Here is a 22948-nt window from a genome sequence, read left to right as displayed (position 1 = left end):
CCGCACATTTCGTGGGAGTGGAAGGTCACAGATAGCAATCAAATGTGATTGCAATATGTGAACACCCTAGTCGTTAATGAAATGTCCTACGTAATCTGAAAAAAAAAAACACACAAGTGTCTCTGTTACATTCGGGACCAGGTGCAGACAATCTTTGAAACAGAGTGCAAAGATTGCGAATACGTTCTTTCAGAGTGCGAACTGAGAAGACAATTTCATCCAAATAATTTGAACAAAAAAGGACTTTTGCAGTCAGGTTCTCCCGAAACCGACGAAATATGGCGGGTGCAGAAGCACTGACAAACGGTGTGTGTGTGTGTGTGGTTTGAGGCTTTCGAGCGCTAAACAGCTTGGTCATCAGCGCCCTACTCTCAAAAATTTGAAGAGACACAGATGATCATTAATGGTAAACCCTTCTTGCGACTGCTCATCTGAAGGTATTCATGAGTAAGCGTCCCACAAATCAGTTTTGGAAAAATAACAACCGGCACCCAATTTACCCATCAGTTCTTCTGGGCACAGCTAGGGACAACTGTAATGACTGTTTGAGGATTCTCGGTTGTCTTAAAATCGCCACACAACTAGTCTGCCTGACCGCTTCTTTAGAATAACAAGAGGAGACGCCCACTGACTACCAATAGGTGGGTGCTACCACCCCATTGCCTTGCAAAGCAGTAAGTTACTAAGGCACTTGTTCTCAAGAGATCTTGCCACAGTCAGATTTGAATCTACACTGTTTAGTAATGCCTCGTAGTTCAGTCACCCACTGACGGTACATCTTCATCCTAAGGAATTTTTAATGGGCAGCCACCACTTCAACCCTATCATAATACTTTGTAACAGGTCCTCACATTGTACTAGTTATGGGCTTGGAAAAATGTTTCGCACACATGCGATAACTAGTCACTCCCGCCGTTACCAAGAAATAAGAATGTTTGTCAGTACCTAGTATGTGATGTGCTATGAGAGGTACTCTGTCCAGTCTCCCTTCACCTTGCCAAGCTCATGAAATGGCGGCACATACGCAGGCATTGCAGGTGGTGGCACTGGCGTTCGATCTGACGTCTTGTGTGAAGTCATCTGCGCCATCACGAAGCGATTTATTACTTCAAGCTGTTGCGCTGTATGTTGACTCTGAAACTGAGTAAACTAAGTTAGATCAACTGCAGACGGCGAATGAGGCGATTGTGGCGTAGTAGCCATAGTAACTAAGCAACGTGCAAAATAACAAGACAAATAAGTAGGTAGAAAGCAAAAAATGGGGGGGGGGGGGGGTACAAAAGCAGCAACCTAGGAAAGTACAAGAAAGGCAAACACTGGGGACACCAAAGACAAGCAGCCGAAAAAGACGAGAGAACAGTAGTCAACTTGACGACACACGCAGGTATGATGCCTGATTTGTTGTGTATCATTTCGTACACAACGGTAAGGAGAGGTGGGCTACAGACTGGTGGGGCAGCTGTCATAATAGGAAAGCTGGACAGGACCAGATAAAATTGGCGAAAAAGTTAACACAACAAACAGAAGATTTACTTTACTTGTATTTCTCCAAGCGAACGAAGACACATTACAAATACTGCAACTGTCAACAACGAAGAGACTCACTGTACTAAGCGTGAACGATGGTGTCATAGCGAAGAGACTCCAAGTCCTAGTGGGTGAGTCGCTGTTGCCTCGTGGTACTGAGCTACTGGACCTAATGGCTCGTGGGGTGTGCTCCATTGGATCCGCTGGATCCTGGGAGATTGCTATCGGCGTCTGATGAAACTTGCTAATCCGTGGCCAACCTAAAGACGCCGGTAAGGTAGTATCGATACGTGATACGACAGTTCAGTGTCAGTGGAATGCACGCTGTAGGGCTTCTGACACGGCGCTGTCCTTGAAATAACTGACTTGTAACAGTTCGTTGTGTCACTCTGATGCCAACTGCTGCTCAAATTGCTGCTGAAAATGCAGCATGATGCGACAGAGCCATACGCCAAACACTATAGTCTATCCTCTCAGCAGTGCCAGGCTGTCGACCGGAGACCATTCTTTTTGCAACCGTACATTCTCGTGACCACCACTGTCAGCAATCATGCACAGTAACTACATTCCTGTCAAGTTTTTCTGCAGTATCACAGAAGGAACATTTAGCTTCTCATAGCCCTTTTACACGATCTCGTTGAAACTCAATGAGGTGCTGATAATAGCATCTTCGTCGCTTTAAAGGCTTCCTTGACTAACATCAGCTCACCACGACCAATCTCAAAGGTAACTAATACTTACGACTATTACACCATGTATTTAAAGCAATCCCTTCTTGGTACTGCGATTTTTATTCCGTCAGTGTATAAATTACATAAGAGGTGTAGTCTTTAAGTTCACTATGGCTGTTTCTAGTACCAACAAATGCTGCAATTAAATTATTTTGTTTAACATTGTGTAATTAGCTGTATAAATTTCAGCACGTGAAAAAACTAAAACTGTTATGTTAATTTATACTAGTTTGCTGAAATTTTTTGTTGTGACTCATGTTTGTTGTTGTTGTTGTTGTGGTCTTCAGTCCTGAGACTGGTTTGATGCAGCTCTCCATGCTAATCTATCCTGTGCAAGCTCCTTCATCTCCCAGTACCTACTGAAACCTACATCCTTCTGAATCTGCTTCGTATATTCATCTCTTGGTCTCCCTCTACGATTTTTACCCTCCACGCTGCTCTCCATTGCTAAATTTGTGATCCCTTGATGCCTCAGGACATGTCCTACCAACCGATCCCTTCTTCTAGTCAAGTTGTGCCACAAACGTCTCTTCTCCCCAATCCTATTCAATACCTCCTCATTGTTGTGACTCATATGAGAAATTAACAACAGACAGTCAGTTTCCGTTCAAATGGTTCAAATGGCTCTAAGCACTATGGGGCTTAACATCTGAAGTCGTCAGTCCCCTAGACTTAGAACTATTTAAGCCTAACTAACCTAAGGCCACCACACACATCCATGCCCGAGGCAGCATTCGAACCTGCGAACGCAGCAGCAGTGGGGTTCCGGACTGAAGCGCCTAGAACCGTTCGGCCACAGCGGCCGGCGTCAGTTTCCGAACAGCGCTAAATCTTAAATATGAAATGTTAAATAAATGCTGTTACATAAAAAATCGTAAAATATTTTCAACTTCAAATAGTTTCCGGACTGAGAAAAAAAAGTTGTATATTCTGAGAAAGCTATACATGTAGAGTTGTGGTAATCGTGAAAGAGAGCTGACCAACGCTTGCGCTGCATGCCCAACCAATAATTCCACACGAAAGTACTTACTTCTGTTTCTTGTAATACGAAAACATTGATTACATATCAGTTATTATATTAACATTCAAAGTAATTATTTCGTGTCGTTAAATGAATAATTTACTTATGAATGAATGACACCAACAAAATATAAATGAAGAGCGTTACAGTACTCAGGCCTTATTGATAAATGACCCAGGTCTCATTTTGTGGATCGAGTTACATGCTTAAGTAGAATTTGGGTGACACACTGTTAAGTGTCATTACAAGCTCCAGCTGGGTTTTTGTAGATGTTGTAGATAACCTTTCAGTCCGCGTATTTTAGTCCTGCTAACTTCAGAGCTCCGAAAGATGTAAAATAAACGCAGGAGTCGTTGTTTCAAAAAGAACACATCCGTTTCTTTGCTGCATCCCTGCTGCAATACTGCTTCCTTGACGGGTGTGACTGCGAACACCTACAAATTTATTTTTATCGACACAAATGAACAGACTGTGATACATACAAGGGATTCATATGTTTGTCTAGTATCACATCTTTTTTGTTTGATGGATGTGGTGGAAGGTAAGGAAGAGAAGAGGGAGAAGAGCATCGATAATGTAGACTACACAGATATACGATATGCTGTGAGCTACGGTAGCACACGACCGTTACAGTCTCACAGAGAAATATCATGACACTGTACATACTAGGTGTAAAGTGCGTAACCAGTGCAGAAGTATAACATAACAGTAGACCATCCCCCTTATCAAAAGCTAATAACATTCCTCAGCAAAGAGATTTTTAAGGACATGTTGTTGTGTGCAGGGTGAGTCGCTGTCGTTGGCTGTCTACAGCTGTCACTGGACCGACGCTAGCACCAGTTTCCGAAGAGCGCTGCTGATCGTCATGAATCGAGCACAGAGACCTTACAGCCTCACTGCTGGAGGCATCTACCCGATAGAAAGGAGCACCTTCCTGTCGGTAAGCACCATTCTCTCTTTTCATCTGCACAGACGAACGTAACACTCCACGAGGGGTGGAACTTGTGAATGTTATCATACTTCCATTTTGCCATTAACAGGGCTGTATTTCGAACCTATAGCCCGATCCCGTGGTGTGGACTCTGTGAAGGGACCTCTTGTGCTAACTAAACCCCATAAAATAACATTTTAGAATAATATTCGATTTTAAAACCTATAACGTACCGTAACATTCTTGCTGTTGTTGTTGTTGTTGTTGTGGTCTTCAGTCCAGAGACTGGTTGGCTGCAGCTCTCCATGCTACTCTATGCTGTGCAAGCTTCTTCATCTCCCCATAACTACTGCAACCTACATCCTTCTGAATCTGCTTAGTGTATTCATCTTTTGGCCTCCCTCCACGATTTTTACACTCCATGCTTCCTTCCAGTATTAAATTGGTGATCCTTTGATGCCTCAGAACATGTCCTACCAGCCGATCCCTTCTTAAAGTCAAGTTGTGCCACAAACTCCTCTTCTCCCCAATTCTATTCAGTACCTCCTCATTAGTTACGTGATCTACTCATCTAATCTTCAGCACTCTTCTGCAGCACCACATTTCAAAAGCTTCTATTCTCTTCTTGTTTAAACTATTTATCGTCCATGTTTCACTTCCATGCACGGCTACACTCCATACAAATACTTTCAGAAACGACTTCCTGACACTTAAATCTATACTCGACGTTAACAAACTTCTCTTCTTCAGAAACGCTTTCCTTGTCATTGCCAGTCTACATTTTATATCCTCTCTACTTCGACCATCATCAGTTATTTTGCTCCCCAAATAGCAAAACTCATTTACTGCTTGAAGCGTCTCATTTCCTATCTAATTACCTCAGCATCACCTGATTTAATGCGACTACATTCGATTATCCTCGTTTTACTCTTGTTGGTGTTCGTCTTATATCCTCCTTTCAAGACTCTGTCCATTCCATTCAACTGGTCTTCCAGGTCCTTTGCTGTCTCTGACAGAATTACAATGTCATCGGTAAACCTTAATTTTTTATGTTTTCTCCGTGGATTTTAATTCTTACACAAACGTTTTCTTTTGTTTCCTTTACTGCTTGCTCAATATACAGATTGAACGTTATACCACAAAATTTGTAATTTAATGAATAGATTAGATTAAGAAATTAAAATGATTAAGGAATTCTTCATTATATATTAACGTCGCCATGAACAACTACTGTTTTTTTTTTAAAAAAGAACAAACATTTGAGACTCATGTCGATGCTAAAATTATTGTATCAGTTTTAAGAGAAACATATTTCAACAATAAGGGAGCATATTTCTTCAGAAAATGCAGGACGCAAAAGGAAAGCGTCAACCTAAAAAACTTTACTGATGTACTTCGTTTGGAGTACTTATCCAAATAATCAACTTCAGAAAGCAAATTCTAAATAGCCATATTGGCTAATTGGTTTCCACCTACACTCCATACTAATGAAGCTACTAACAATATATTCGGAAACTGTTTGTCTTAAAATATATCTTTCATTCCAGGTTAAGTAAAAGTGTTGAGACTGTGGTCTAACATTATCATTCCTTTAACTGGATTTAAACTGAATTCTGAACTTAAGCACTGTTCCATTATATGGGATAAACCTTTTGCCCCATGTAGTGGACTTGTTGAACCTACTGTGCTTTCTGTCAGAAACAGGCAGTGCCTCTCTATTGGTTAATGTTCCTCAGCATAATGCCATCTGAAATAAGTAAAAGAAGATTGTGAGATTTTACCCTGTCCTTTATCCGAAACGCACAACGCAGCCTGACTAAACGCCTTGAGTAGGACTGATCAGGCAACAAATTTCGTTGCCAATTTAAAACTACTTTTCTCAAGCACAACAGCTATTCTCATTGATCACAGGAAGTACAACGGAGTGGTAGAATGCACGTATGCGAGAAGACTAGCGGATCACACCCCATGAAAGAAGACGAGATACTCTCTCCTCGAAGTTTAGTAATCAATTAACAAGCAAACTTCACTTCAATATTATGGTTCTTTATTGGGGTCAATTTCTTAACAAATTCTGTGGACATTACTCTGTCGGCAAAAGATCGTGCCATCGGGAAGATGGGGCACAGCTGTTCTTGGGAAGACATTAAAATCTAAACACAGCAGTCGAAGAAAATTACTAGGAAAAAAGTTCACCGGTAACTCCAACGAATTAGGTGCGTTTACCATCAAACCTGCATTGTGAGCGTTCATTCTGCTCAAGAAAATCTGCAGAATACAATGAAGATGTCCCAACGGAGGTGCCCAGTGAAAAACATGTTGCCCATCCAAAAAACTAAGTTGATAAGCGATATAATTGACACAGTCAAAATTTAACCACACGACTACCCCTATGAAGCTTATGATTACTGCGCAGATTATCTACATTACGACATGAAGCAAAAAACCAGATTATCAACCAAAATGTTTTGTCGTAAGTGCACATAAGTCATACCATCAGACCTCAACTGGCTGATACCGAAAACGTTCCAAAAACCATACACTGTGCTCTGGCGTAGCCTTCCGTAATGGGGGTGGTCGCCACCCAATCGTCATGAGAAACGACCTGTAGTGCAAAACACTTTGACCAACTGGGTGGACCTTAAAAATACCAGAGTGTTATATTTACTTTCCCACCAGTTTACTGAACAAAGAATTAGAACAACTGTGCGGTGGAAAATTTTACTCTGCAAGTTTTGTCCTGGCCGAACAGTCGCCAGACGAACTTAAAAGAGCTCGACAAACTGTTTTCTTGGGCCTGTTCACGCCACACGCCAGCTTTGAAAGCTTCTGCAATGAGAACCTACGTAGCTATACCGATTCGTCTAACGCACGTGCATTAACAACAATTCATACTTCACAGGGGACGCCGATACGAGATAAATGGAAGTAAAATCACGGTTCTCCTAGCGATCCTTCTTCCATGCATGGTGATATAATAACCAAAAGTTAATAATCACAGGTAAAGTTTTCATGGAAGGTGGCTGTTACAGGCGCCTTCCATTACTCCAAAGCTAGGAAGAAAAATCGTGATGGAGCTGTTGTTATTCTATCATTGTCTAGCGATTTTTTTCTTTTGTTATTCACTCTCTCACAGTGATGGCGACCGTAGGCAAAACCGAAGCTCTGGTTATTCACCGCAACTTTTGATTATTATTTTAAGAGCACAAGCATTATCAAACACATAAAAAATCTTCAGAACCAGAGCGAATACAAAATTTACGTATTAAATATTCTCCAGAAGTGATTTGTTCTTACCCACCCTCAGACAATACACAATTTACAAACTGGAGAAAACACTACTAATTTCATGATTTTACAAATCAATAATTCAATCAACATTCTCACAAAAAATACTGTAATTGACACATCAGTTCGAAACTGGAGTACATGGTCCCTACTAACCGAATGTGCCTTGTTGCGTAAGATCGAAAGAAAATAACTTGATTGTGCACAAACTACTGGATACTAGATCTTGTATCAGTGTGTTTTGTGTATCCTTACACTAGCATGAAAATGACATGGTAAATTGCATGATAAGTTATGCTTCTACCTTATTATAACCTCATTACAGCATGGAAAAGAAGTAAACGTAAGTCGATAGTTACAAAAGATCTGACGAACTTTACCTAAAATATAAGTCTAACATGGTAGTGAACATGACTGATTATGAGGGCGTTCAAACAATTACGTATTGATAGTAAGAATCATTGTGTGTGTGTGTGTGTCTGTACACGTTAAACAATGGAAAATTCAGGTTGGAAACTACAGTGGAGATACTGAGACGATGAAAGGCACAACAAAGAGACTCTTGGAAAGTTAGCTTTTGGCCAACAAGGCCTTTGTCAAAATAGACAACACACACACACGCACACACACACACACACACACACACACACACACACACACACACACACACACACACACACACACGACTAACGTGTCTGGCAGCTGAAGCCAGACTGCGAGCAGCAGCACATTATGGGGAGGCAACCAAGTGGGATAAGGAGGAGGCTGGGTAGACGGAGATGGATAGCAGGATAGGGATTGGGGACAGTAAAGTGCTGCTGGTAGCGTGCAGGGATGAGGCGAAGAGTAGGGCAGCTAGGTACAGGTGGTAGTTTGATGGAGGGGGTGGGGCAAGAGATGGAGGTAGTGGAAAGTTCAGAAGTAAAAAGACTGGGTGCATTGGTAGAATAGAGGTCTGTGTAATCCTGGCATGGAAACAGGGAAGGGGCTAGACAGGTAAGGACAATGACTAACAAAAGTGGAGGCCAGAAGGCTTAAGGTAACATAGGACATATTGCAGGGAGAGTTCCCACCTGCACAAATCAGGAAAGCTGATGTTTGTGGGAAGTATCCAGATGGCACAGGCTGTGAAGCAGTCATTGAAATGAAAAATGTCATGTTGGGTGGCATGCTCAGGAACATGGTGGTCCAGTTATTTCTTGGCCACAGTTTGTCAGACAGAAAGCTTGTTGGTTGTCATGCCCACGTGGAATACAGAAAAGTGGCTGCTGCTTAGCTTGTAGATCACATGTCTTGCCTTTGATGAGGCAGGCGATGTTTGTTACTGGACTGTAGTAGGAGGTGAAGAGGATGTATGGGACAGGTTTTGCATTGAGGCCTATTACAGGGATATGAGCCATGAGGCAGGGGTTTAGGAGCTGGGGATGTGTAGGGATGGACAAGGATATTGTGTAGGTTTGGTGGGCCGTGGATACCACTGTGTGAAGGGTGGTAAGGATAGTGGGTAGGGTATTTCTCATTTCAGGGCATGACAAAATATAGTCGAAACCCTGCCGGAGAATGCAATCCAGTTGCTCCAGTCATGGGTGGTACTGAGTCACGAGGGGAATGCTCCTCTGTGGTCTGATGGTGGGACTGTGGGAGGTGTTAGATGACTGGAAAGAGAAGGCAGATGAGATCTGTTTTTCTTCAAGGTTGGGAGGGTAGTTACAATGTGTAAAGGCATCAGTGAGACCCTCGCTATATTTCGAGAGGGTCAATCGTCACTACAGATGTGACAGCCATGGGTGGCTAGGCTGAATGGAAGTGACTTCTTGGTATGGAATGGTTGGCAGCTGTCGAAGTGGAGGTATTGCTGGTGGTTGGTAGGCTTGATGTGGACAAATGTACTGATATAACCGTCATTAAGGTGGAGGTCAACATTGAGGAAGGTGGCTTGATGTGTTGAGTAGAACCAGGTGAAGCAGGTGGGGAAGAAGGTGAGGTTCTGGAGGAATGCAGATAGGATGTCCTCACCATTGATCCAAATCATGAAGTTGACATCAGCAAATCTGAACCAGATGAAGGGTTTGCGATTCTGGGTGTTTAGGAAGGATTCCTCTAGATGCTCCATGAATACATAGGTTGGCATGGGATGGTACCATGTGGGTGCCCTTAGCCGTACCCCGGATTTGTTTGTAGGTAATGCCTTCAAAGATGTAATTGTGTGTGAGGATATAGTTGATCATGGTGGTTAGGAAGGAAGTGGCTAGTTTGAAATCCATCAGGCGTTGGGAAAGGCAGTATTAAATAACTGTAAGGTCATGGATATTAGGTATGTTAGTGTAATGGGAAGTTGTGTCAATAGTGATGAGCAGGGCACCATGTGGTAAAGGAACAGGAACTGTGGAGAGTCGATGGAGGAGATGCTTGGTATCTTTCATATAGGAGGGTAGGTTGTGAGTAATGGATTGAAGGTGTTGGTCTGTGAGAGCAGAGATTCCAACAGTGGGGGCACAGTAACCAGCCATATTTGGACATCCTGGGTGGTTTGGTTTATGGACTTTAGGAAGGATGTAGGAGATAGGAGTGCAGGGAGTGGTATGGGTAAGGGGAGAGAAGGATTCTGGGGAGAGGTTTTAGGATTGGCCTAAGGATTTGAGGGGAAACTGGAGATCCTGCTGGACCTGTGACAGGGCTAGTTGGTGCATCACTCTGACAGCTGGCAGAGTCCTTCTGTCAATTAATCCTTGCAGTTCAAAACGATAGTAGTGGAGCCTTTGGCAGCAGGTAGGATTTAAAGTTGGGATCAGTTTTTAGATGGTGGGTTGTGGATCTTTCAGCAGATGTAAGATTAGTTTGTTTGTTGATAGATTTGGGGAACGATGGTGACAAAAGGTTTGAGATCAAGAAATTCTGCAAAGTTAAAAGGGGGTGATTTGGGGGCAGTGGTGGTGGATCAGTCCTCTAGCCAACTTTTCAATTTTCTTCTATTCTGCCGTTCACCTCTGCTCCAATAGAAAATTCTTTACTATGTCTACATAGTTCTAGACATCTCTACATCCATCTTCAGTCACTCACCTCAAAATATCAGAACAGCACACTTTACGATACTGGCACATAAAATAGATCAAACCATTTCTTCAACCCATAAGTCATAATCAGACTTCAGGTATTCTTCTTGTGCCAGCCGCGGTGGCTGAGCGGTTCTAGGCGCTCCAGTCCGGAACCGCGCTGCTGCTGCGGTCGCGGGTTCGAATCCTGCCTCGGGCATGGATGTGTGTGATGTCCTTAGGTTTAAGTAGTTCTAAGTCTAGGGGACTGATGACCTCAGATGTTGAGTCCCATAGTGCTCAGAGCCATTTGAGCCATTATCCTTCTTGTGACTTCTTCAAAACCTTCTTCGTTGTGACTTAGTCAATCGATCACATCAATGAAAAGAACACATCAGAATGTTCTGTTATCCACGGTGTGTACCAGACAACAGAACAAATTAGGACTGACATCTTTAAAACAAATAAAAGAAAAAAGAAACTCTCTAACCCTCCAACATATTACAGGGTGATGGTGCATGCATCAGTCTGCTTTAGGCAATATACCCAGCTTAGCCATTTGCTTACCAGATTCTATCTCATCAGGCTATTCTCGAAATTTCTTGATGTTCGATACATGGTGTTCGCCATGAGAGATTTTCATGTGAAGCAATGGCAGTTCAACTACATGTCGATGAAGGAATCTGCGGACCGGAAATGGTCCATTATGTATGTTTAAGAATTTATTACAAAGGAACCTATGTTTCCTGGATAAACAATGAGGCTTATCAGCACTTTATCACATCGTGTCAAATATATATCACAAAATGCTCCATTTCAATTTGATTTTTATATCTCAGTGGCTCCCCATGATTTTGCTCAGTCGCCACCTGTACTACTGCTATGTGTCTACCTCTCCCTGTGGGTGGAAAACCAGCTACTTTCCTGATCTTATCATCTGGTTGTCTGTCTTCAAAATTAAGACAGGTGTCTCCCCACTGCTCTGACAATATTTTAATTACTCCCTGGGAATCTTCCAAGGAGGTATCTCAGTTTCTTTGTTGTGCATGACAGTATAAATGAAACATTTTCCTAAGTTCATTCATTATCTTTTCTGCATAATCTGATACAGGCTGATAACGAGTAAAATAAACTGGATAATGTTCCTCTAATGTAAAAGGTTTTGTCATCTGCAAAATCTTGTCTGGGGTACACTGTCTGCTTTTCCCTCACCTCTCAGAAAACCCTCTGCGAATGCTTTACACACAGTCTGTGTGGTAGCTCGCTGCAAGGGTACAAAGGTCACATACTATGATGTCAGTTCAACCATAATTAACAAATACTAATAACAATGGGCCAAATAAGTCAGTAGTGGCAAATTAGCAAATCATACCTAATGAAAAAAGACATTCTTAACACGAGGAATCCTCTCCTCAGAGTTTAGCAATCAACTTAATAATATGGTTCCTTACAGAGCTGGTTTCTTAACAAATTCTGTGGACATTATTTTGTCAGCAAAGGATCATGTCATCAGAAAAAGGGGACATGGTTGCTCTTCTGAACACATAAAAAACTTTAACTTTTTCTGAAGCATTGGAAGAAAATCACCAACAATTTCTACGAAGTAGGTGTGGTTACTGTTAAACCTGCATTTTAGCCATTCATTCTGCTCAAAAAATCTGCAGAGCACAATGAAGAAATCTTAACAGAAGTCCTTAATAAAAAACATGTCGTTCTTCCATGGAACTAAACTGAGAAATAGAAATAATTTACATGGGAGAAATTAGAAACATAGCGCCCTTGATAACTGAATTGCAGAACGGATTATCGACTCTACAAAACACAACGTCTAACCAGATACCCAACCAAGATATTTTATCTTACCTGCACTCAAGTTCAGGGCACCACCAGACTGCGGCTTACCGTTACCTAAAACAGATTGAAATGTCTGAGACACTGTGCTCCGATGCTGCCTTCCAGGGTGGGCGTGGCTGTCAGCCAATCGTCGTGAGAAACGACGTACAGTGGGAAATGGTTCGTCCAACTATGTGGCTGCTAAAAATTCCTGTCCTCGTTATTCAGTCTACCAGCAGTTTACCGAATACAAATTCGAGCAAGAGATCGATGGAAAATTCCACAGTGTATGTGTTGACCCAACTGACCAATCGCGAGACGAACTTTTAAAAAGAGCGGGACAGGCTTCTGAGAGAGCTCTGCTTCTATTGGGAGTCGTTTATTATATTTCCAGTTCTCTTCCTTTCAGCGGTAGGCTGTCACGTAAGCTGTAGTTAATGTTGTGATTACGTAGGCTTTCCCGGCGTAATAAGTCTTGAAAGTTTCTTCGGGTTTGCTGCCGGATCCTAAAATCAACTTGACTCGATATTTCGGCGATCCAACTGGTCGCCATCTTCGGGAAATGCTGCTTCCGCTGATGAGTCCCGCTGAGAACTAACTGTTAGTTCTCAACGGGACTCATCAGCGGAAGCAGCATTTCCTGAAGATGGCGATCAGTTGGATCGCCGAAATATCGAGTCAAGTTGATTTTAGGATCCGGCAGCAAACCCGAAGAGACTTTCAAAAATGTAGTTAATGTTAGTAATAGAGAAGAATATGAGACTTTCATATGAGTCCAACGTAGGAAATTATAGCAAATGCCGAGGCAGGAATTCGTTTGTTACCAAAAGAGTGTGCTGATGAAATTCGGACTGAATCACCCAGAAACTTACGCAACTCTAAGCTGCTTAAAGGTAATTTGTCGCAAGCGGACGGAAGACGACGAGAGATACATATGCAGGCAAGAAAGTCGTTACAGCTGACAAAGTTAATGCCACCGCTGTGATGAAGAGTGAATGTTATCGTAAGAAGGATAAGTATCTTTTGGAATCGACTACTCATAGGAAGCTTCAGAAAGACCCAACGAGGAAAGTTTTCATAATTACTTATCAACTAATAAACACATTTTAAATACTACTGGGCCACAGTTTTGATAAATTTCTTGAATAGCACTTTGGCGCTATACTGTTGCATACTGTTCACTACTTTGTAGTTTCGTGTGTGTAGTTATTCTCAGCTGAAGAGTATAACCTGTGAAATGCAAATACTTGGGTTATGTAACTGCTCTTTCCATGCAGAAGAAATTAAAACTTTGAGGTTCGCCGATGACATTGTAATTCTCTCAGAGACAGCAAAGGACTTGGAAGAGCAGTTGAACGGAATGGACAGTGTCTTGAAAGGAGGATATAAGATGAACATCAACAAAAGCAAAACGAGGATAATGGAATGTAGTCGAATTAAGTCGGGTGATGCTGAGGGAATTAGATTAGGAAATGAGACACATAAAGTAGTAAGGGAGTTTTGATATTTGGAGTGTAGCCATGTATGGAAGTGAAACATGGACGATAAATAGTTTGGACAAGAAGAGAATAGAAGCTTTCGAAATGTGGTGCAACAGAAGAATACTGAAGATTAGATGGGTAGATCACATAACTAATGAGAAGGTTTTGAATAGTATCGGGGAGAAGAGAAGTTTGTGGCACAACTTGACAAGAAGAAGGGACCGGTTGGAAGGACATGTTCTGGGGCATCAGGGGATCACAAATTTAGCATTGGAGGGCAGTGTGAAGGGTAAAAATCGTAGAGGGAGACCAAGAGATGAATGCACTAAACAGATTCAGAAGGATGTAGGTTGCAGTAAGTACTGGGAGATGAAGAAGCTTGCACAGGATAGAGTAGCATGGAGAGCTGCATCAAATCAGTCTCAGGACTGTAGACCACAACAACAACAACAACAACCGCTCTTTAGAGAGTGGTTACACATAAACGAGTATTAGATTAAATTCTGTAATACGAAATGGCCTAAGAGCCAAAAAACGGTAGTATTATTTCGAAGTAATAGATAGTTAAAATTTTACAAAGAGTAGATATTCGAAATAGAGTAACGCAAAGTAGTACAAAGGGAATACAAGGAAGACATAACAGAGCTGCATTTTGTTTTGAATGTGTTATACAAACCAATGCGCAGCATTGTTTGGTCCCTTGAGTTTTTGTTTTGGCGATGGCGAGAGTGTTCGCAGTTCTTCCGTGGTAGTCGGAATTTTGGGGCTAGAAGCCTAATTAAATTGCATTCTTAGAACTGGATGAGACACTGGAGTGGCGGAGAATAGATTATTTTGGGATAAATTCAGAGACGGGGTCGATTAGAAGTGTCTGGGTGTACGAACATTGATATTCAAGTGATTGGTGATGGTATGTGTTCAACGATACGCTACGATCGTATACTTACAATTGTGAAGAGATTATTGACAATACGGAAACTTTTATGTTGAATTAGGACTTCGTTCGCTGTATGCGAATTATTAAAGAGTATTGGGACCGAAAATAATTTGTACCTTATCACACTAGTATCTTTGCCGCTCATTGTCAAGGTGATTCCGCTAATAAACGAGAAGTGAAAAATAGTGCCCGTTAAAAGATTAAACTTGTGATGAACAGGCATTGAAAGGATTCGAACCCATAATTAATATCATGTCGTGAGAATTGAGAAGGCCCAGAGACATATTTATAATTTATCGGACAGCAATGGCAAAGGACAGTTTAATGGGAAAGCATATCTTTGCTGGTAGGTACACGAAGGGATGTAGTACTGACTGGCTGTTATCATACCGAAACAATACACACTAGGATCAACTCTCCTTTCGGATTCCTCGGTGCCATCTCTCATTAATTCAAGAACTTAATAGTGTCAATAAAACAAAAATATACGAGACATTCCCAGCGTTTACTAAATTCCATAATCAGCTATTACGTAGCCAATAATATCTGTGAACATTCAAGGGTTACTGAAGGAATCTGATAAACCTTTTTACAAACAGATTTAATACGATTCAACGAATGCATGCAGACTGCTAAAGTAACTAAATCAAATTACTCAGGGAAACAAATTAGTAAAAAATAGACTGGAACTCAATTGATATCTTACTCCAGAGTAATAAAAAACAAACTCTCTTTGGATCCGTCGTGGTTGAAAGTGTATGAAATATCTCTGGAAAAACGCGATCAATTTTCAACTGCTAGTTCACACGACTAGATTCACAACGTGATTCAGAGATGTTTTATACCCGACCCACATGGCAGGGAATGGTTCTTAACTAGCCGGGACAACACAAACGTTTGAGATCAGCTCCGCTGCCGTGGTGAGAGGGGGGGGGGGGGGGGGCGAAGCGATATCTGTTGTGCAGTTGCGACGACAGTGGGGTATGCGGTCATAGTTACCATCTGACGAAGACAAGTACATTGACAGTAACCTAAGTATGTGCATTTAATGGGTTGTAGTCTTCACTTGAGAATGGCTAGAGAGACAAAACTACATAGTAGTGAGCAATATGTAACAAAAGGATGGTTCAGTCTTAACATTAACAGCCATTGCAGCAAACTGATAACATCCATGACAAAAGTGTCTTCTTTCTCTCCACAGAATAAAGAATAATTCAGCTGGCCAGACGCTTATCCGCACAGACTATACGGCTACCCAAAATTCGTAGCTCTGGGGTTATTTTGAGATTAGTTGCTAGAACTGCAGAATCTCCTACCCACCAGGTGACCAGATATTGAGCCTCTTTACTATAACCCTACATGGTAAACCGACTGTTTATGAACTGACACCGGTTTCGTATAGGTAGTACTAAGACGACTTATCTTGCGTGACGGCAGTGAATTATATGCGGACGTGCTGAAAACTAATGCCTCAAATATTTTTATGTGAAAAGTCTGAAAGATTTTAAAATAAAACAAACGTTAATAACATTCCACATCTTTATTATTGATGTCTGCATATTTGCAGCCCTCTGCCGCTGCAGGGTTCCGAATTATAGAGTATAGTAAGGCGGTGTGTAACGTAACTACGTCGGTGCTGTAATCTAGTTTCGAATTAGAAGTGTTAATCCACACATGGAGCACTCTCACCTTCAGCATGACAGTATCAGACAACATACGAGCGCTGTGTCATGTGCAACAATCCGACGCCTTGGGTTCACTGTCATTTATCATCCTCCATACAGACCCATCTCATTGTCAACTGTTTGCAAAACTTAAAAACACCATCGAAGACTCCACGTTGATAGTGATGAAGCGGTGCAATCAGACTGAGTTTGTGGTTTCGCCAAACAGATTCAGACATTCTGCAGTCACAGTATCAACAAACTGGTCTCTCAGGAAGAATTTGATCACTGCCAGGTTGACTGTGTTGCGAAATAATTATGTAGACATGAAGAATAAAGATTTAGAATGTTAATAAAGTGTGAGTTAAAAAGATTTAAGAGTTTTCACACACAAAACTCGGAGAAATTACTTTTCAGCACGTCCGCGTGCAAACGTTCCTCATGGTTCAGTCTATCTGTTAGTGGAAACAGTATCAAAATACAGTAGTTCAGTGCAGCAGTTCCTGAGATTAGCCTTCAGATACAGACAGAAAGACGCGACGTGGAACTTTAATCTCTGTATATAAAAGGCAATGTCCCGACTGGCTGACTCGCTCACTCACTGACTCATCATCGGCCAGCCCAAACCGCTAAGGATAGATACATGAAATTTGCAGAGGATGTTGATCATATACTATAGGTGTCGTGTGAGAAGGTATTTTTGAAATTACATCCATAACTGAAGGAAACAGGGGATGAAAGGTTTTTTGAAAAATGTCGCTATGAAGGCAATCTTGAGGCTAGACCTCCGAAAATTGGTATTTAGTTTCTTTGCCAAAATTACGGCAATTCTGAGGCTAGACCTATGAAAACTGCTATGTGGCTTATTTGTCAAAAATAAGGAAGCACATGTCCCAAGATTTTTGGAAATTTATCCCATATGGGGATGAAACAGTGAATTAAAGTTGTTTCTGAAAATAAAACATCATTAAAGAACTACTGAAGTATATTTTGAAGCTACAGCGGTGAAAATTGGTATTTCACGTCTCGGATCCAAAAAAAAAGGAAAAAACCATATTCCAGTGATTATGGAAATTAAACCCATAAGGGGGTTAAATAGCGGATGAAATGTTTTATGAAAAGATGGTTCACTGTTTTTGGAAATACAACCCATTAAGGGAGTGAAACAGGACACGGAAGTTTTCATGAAAACATTTCATTATGCAAGCATCTTTGATCTTTGAAGCAGAATCTATGAAACTTTGTAATAGGCTTTTCTGTTACAAAAAAAAAAAAAAAAAAGTACTACGGTATTTTCGGAAAATTAATACCCAAGAGGATGAAAGAGGGGACTAAAGTTTTTAAGAAAATATTGCGTTATATTAAAAAAATTTAAAGCTTAACGTATAAAAATTGGTATTTCAGTTCTCAGTTGCATATAAAGAAATATGTGCTAGGGGATGCACGTTTCTATGGAAATATCACCACAAGAACGCAATAGGCATGATTAGTAGAAACTTTGGACCACAGCTACCAGAATCGCTGTTTTGTTCGGAAGTACGTTAGGAAAACAAAATACTTCTATGGCCTTAATTAGTGTGAAAAGCTTAGTAGGTGTTGTAATTTATGAACAACGTAACAATTCGATTAAAGGAAAATAAAAAAGCATCTGTGTAGACCATACAGTCTACAGGAGCGAAGCAGGGAGCGCTATACTAATTTATTAATATGTATGGAAACTAAGCGCACTGAGAAATTGAAAAACATGGACGTGGGCCTGAGTGGTATGTTCATCAACTAACATTTGCCCCTTTATTTGCGATGATTCCTATGAATGAAGCTAGTTCACCTACAGAACATACTTTCCCAGTGAATGTAGCAGCTATATTTAGATACTGTCTCACTACAAAGTACTTCCACTGCAGAAACGAATTTTACGAGCATATTGATTAAAATGGTGGATTGGGCAAATAAAACATGCGGACCGGTTCAGTTACAAGCAGAACTCAATTATTTACAGTCGTCTTATAGGAGAAATTACAACTCCACTTCGTAGGTGGAATGAGAATTACGGCAAGGAGACGTAAAATGGGAACTACGGCAAGGAGGCAAAATTCCGGGAATAAAGCTGAGCAACAGCCACCAACAGAGAAAATTTTCTTCTCTTGTTGAAAACATTACAGACTGGGACGAACAAGCATAGGTTTCAAAAAAAATTTAAAAATTAAAATTAAAAACCTGTGAACTGCAGATGTACAACATTTACTAGCGACAGCTGGCGTGCATAAAATCCTCTGCAGTCGTAACAATAAAGTTGACACGGCCATGAGCGTAACTGTCTCTTCCGACAGCCTGACGCATCGGCCGTAGTGGAACATGCCGTTAAATACAGAGACCATGAAATAAAATTCCATGTTACAGGTGTTCTAGGCAAGACAACATTTTGTGTAATGCGCTTGTATAGAGAGGCAATGAGAGCAAAAGATATTTATGAACACTGAAAAGTTTTACAGAAAGGTAGAAATAATTAAACTGAATAAAATTACGGATACTGATCTGCACCAAGAGAGTGATTCTAACCATCGATTATTATTAATTGAGAATCATCACGTGCACCCAGCATCACATGACGAATAGTGGTGCCCTCTACTCAGTTCATAAAGTGCCAATAAGAGCGGAATCCCGTTTCGATGCTGTTGCCAGTTTTATCTCTGAATATGTCTCCCGCAGATGGATATGATACATTAGTGAATAGCTGTATGCATCGACCACGTCCTCTCAGATTGGAAGATTCAAAAGAATTAATTAAACAACAGCCTTAAGAGCCTTCATTGTATTATTATTGATAAGTAATGGTTTTCTTAAATACATTCATCGTAATAAGTTTGCTCACTGTCTGGCTTGTGTCCGAATGCGATGGCAAGAATTTTCTTTTCTTGCACTCTTAGTGATTGATAGTGTTAGTAGTTTAAAGGTGTTGCTGAATTTGTGGAAATGAGAGTGTTTCTTCCAGTAGTCTTTAATTCAGTGAGCCTTCCTCTGTTGTATGTGGTATATTCGTCGATTGCAATAAGATCCCTACCACGTGTCTTCGTCTGTTCTGTTGTTGTGTTATTCAGTCCGAAGACTGGTTTGTTGCAGCTCTCCAAACATCTTCATCTCCAAAATAGCCACATTTCAACAAGCTTACTGCATTCGCTGATCTCCATTCACGATTTTGACCTCCCCCCCCTCACCCCTCTCCACCAATACCAATCTCCTGCATTATCAAAATGATGACTCCTTGATGCCTCAGGTTGCATGCTATAAGCCTATCCCTTCTTTTACTAAGCTGTGTATAAATTTCCCTGAAATCGATTCAGTGCCTCCTCTTTAGTTACTCGATCTACCCATTTTTATCATTGTTCTGTAGCACCGCATCTCTTCTTGTCTGAACAGCTTACTGACCATATTTCACTTCCGTATGAAATTATTAAGTTGTTGTTACCAGTCTGCATTTTATATTCTCTTCTTCGGTTAGCTTCAATTATGAGGGGCGTTCAGTAAGTGATGCAAAACATATTTTTCCTGAAAGCAGGTCGGTTTTAATTAGGATTTCAATGCACCATATTATCCCCCACTCTTTTGACTATGTTTTTCGGCATTCTCTCGGTTCAATACGACAGCCTTATGCCACCTTGCTAGGAGGGCCTATATGCCCACATGGAACGGCTCTGCTGGCCGCCGTCGGAGCCAACATCTTGATGCACCAGTAACTTCTCCATCATCCACGTACTGCTTCGCGCAGAGTACATCCGTCATTGGGCCACACAGATGAGAGTCGGAGGTTGCTATACCTGGGCCGTAGGGTGCATGAGGAAGAACAGTGAGCTCCTGTCAGGTGTGTAGAGACCTTGCGTTACCTTGAAAAAGGAGTTCGTTTGCATTTTTGTAGCAACGAACATGCTGAAGTCGTATCTTCAGTTTCCTGAGGGTAGCACATTACACCTCAGAGTTCATCGTCGCGCCATGAGGAACGACATCAGACATAAGAAGAACAAATGAGAATTCCAGAAGACAGCCGCCACGACTTTACTGGCCGAGGGTGAGGATTTGAACTTTTTGTTCGGAGGAGAGGCGTGTTTCGCCACTTCATGGAAGTTCAAAGTGAAGGACCCATGCTTTATCGCCCCTGACGATGTTCGCCAAAAGATTGTCACGATCAGCCTTGTAACAAGCGCAAATGGTCCTTCGTTGCTCTGTATGGTCTTCTGTGAGGCGACGAGAAACCCAACGGACACACATCTTTCAGTACCCCAACTGTTGTATGAATGTGTCAGCGCTACCAACAGACACATCCAGTTGAGAAGCAAAGTGTTTGATTGTGATCCGTCAGTCACCCTATTTGAGAGTGTCTGCACATTCCAACATTGCAGGAGTCACACCTGTGAGTGGCCTTGTGGTACGCGGGGGTCGGACAGCTTTGCACGACTCTGTTGCGATGATCACAGACACCTGGTCCAACGAGTCACTGCAAGATCTCCGTAGAGGTTCTTCAAGCGCCTTTCAATATCTGCGAATCTCTAGTTTTCGACCGAAAGAAATTCAGTGACAGCTCTCTGCTTGGAATGCACCTCCATTACAGACGCCATTTTGAAGGTTATATTAGTGCCGCCTCTTATCGGAACTTCATGTAATTGCAAAGGTTGAAATGGGAATATTTAAGCATATTTTCTACTGTAATTGGCCGAGACAAAAGTGTCGCATCACTTATTGAACGATCTTCTTATTACTAGAACCGAAGTTTTGAAGATGTCATTGAAAGGCTGACATCAAACATAGAAAAACTGTATTTTACTGTAAAATAAACGATATTCTGCATCTTCTCTGGGCTCCATTATTCTTCACTTAAGCACGTCTTAATCTGGTTACTCATACAACAATATGTCTAACACCCAGACGTGAGTAAAACCATATTTTAGGGGCTCTCAATGTCAATCCCATTGCTCAGACTTCTGTCCATGTAGCGTTCAAATGAACTTAGTGAGAAGTGGAAGTTGTATAAGCTTTAAATGCAAACATTCTGGGTTGGACTTTATCTTCGCTGTTATGAATATCAATTTAAATTACAAGTTAGTGTGGCTGGTTTCAGTAACTTGTATTTTCAAATGAATATGTTCACTGATTTAACAGAAATATGCGTTTTAACTCATTGAAAAATTTTGAGATACAGCTTCACAAAGAAGCTTACATTAATTTTTATTTTAATGTATTCAGTTCTTATCTGCATCTCAGATCGAGTAAGGTATTTGTAACTTTCAAGTTCCCATAAAAGTTTTACAATGTTTTCCATATCATTCATCAAAATTAAATTTACCCTAATATACCTCTTCAGTCTTTCTTTCAGTACTGTTTCCATCATAAAATATTAAATGAACGGACTTTTTGTTTAATAGTACAGTGAAAACAGATTAACAACGGAAGTGAATGTGGATAATTTTCTTCGTCCTTCAACTTTGTGTGACCATGCATTTCTTCTCAAATAACAAATCTTAGACTAAGCAAAACAGCTCTCTGAAGCCTTTATCAATCAGTAATACACTGTACATAAGGGTAAATATGATACTTTGAGTGTGACTCAGCTTGCCAAACAAAATTAAATCAATCAATAGATGCATGACTAGCGTAACCAACTTTTTGGGCCTCTGCTCTGTTGCAGCTGCTGAATGCGGGTTATTCATACTATGCACTGCTCAAGAACTTTAATGGACGGTAGCGGGTCAAGACGCTGTATATTACTCGCCAATAAAAGGGGACATGCACCGCCAGACAGCTACCCTTCCTGAAAGCTTACGCCTTTATGTGATCTTTCGTGGGACGTTAACCAAATCAGCACTAGGCGACATGAAAGTGTGACCGCCCTGTAGCAGCACAATGTCTGGCCAAACAGTGCAATGCAGCTATCGTTACTATGAAAAGCAGACACTCATTACTCCATCAACAGGCTCAGATGGATTAGTGAAAAGAAAAAGAGCACTGCAAGTAATGTAGTATTACACTAATGCAGCAACAAATCCTTCTAAAACTTAGTAAATAACGACTGGAAATTGTAAGCTAGTTAAAATATAATGTAATCTTGGTGAAATTCATAATAAACAGCTTTATCCAAAGTAAATCCTTTCTTCTTTACTTACATTTTCTGTATATCCTTTTTACAAAATCCATTGTACTGATTTTAAGGGTAGGTAGTATCGCTGAAACCTCCAAACGGCTTAATTCACACATAAAAGATAAAAGACTTTTGAATACAATTTCAAATATATAATACTAGTCAGTAAGGCCTCTAAATATCATTTCAAATTTATACCATGAGTTGATAAAGCCTTTGAAAACTCTATGACGACCAGAAAATATTTTAGTTAAATGTAAAGAAAGAAGCGGAACAACTCTGACTGAGCTCCTTGGCAGATTCCCATGGGCTTATACTGCCAGGTACCACACAGGTGGGCAAACCGAAGGATTTGTAAACAATAACTTTTTCGAAA

General features: G+C 41.0%; 1 protein-coding gene across 1 annotated transcript in view; it reads left to right on the top strand.

The window, feature by feature from the left end:
• The window catches only part of LOC126260451 (odorant receptor 43a-like), a 112038-nt gene extending 89859 nt beyond the window's left edge, over window positions 1-22179 (top strand). The window contains exons 6-7 of the mRNA XM_049957779.1: window positions 4064-4219; window positions 22123-22179. Coding sequence (XP_049813736.1) covers window positions 4064-4219; window positions 22123-22179 — 213 coding nt within the window. The remainder of the gene's footprint in view (window positions 1-4063; window positions 4220-22122) is intronic.
• The last annotated feature ends 769 nt before the right edge of the window (window positions 22180-22948 follow it).

The sequence above is a fragment of the Schistocerca nitens genome, chromosome 5 (genome assembly GCF_023898315.1).
Source record: "Schistocerca nitens isolate TAMUIC-IGC-003100 chromosome 5, iqSchNite1.1, whole genome shotgun sequence".
Taxonomy (NCBI): Eukaryota; Metazoa; Arthropoda; class Insecta; order Orthoptera; family Acrididae; genus Schistocerca; species Schistocerca nitens.
The sequence above is the reverse complement of the archived record's forward strand: the minus strand, read 5'-3'. Positions and strand labels throughout refer to the sequence as shown.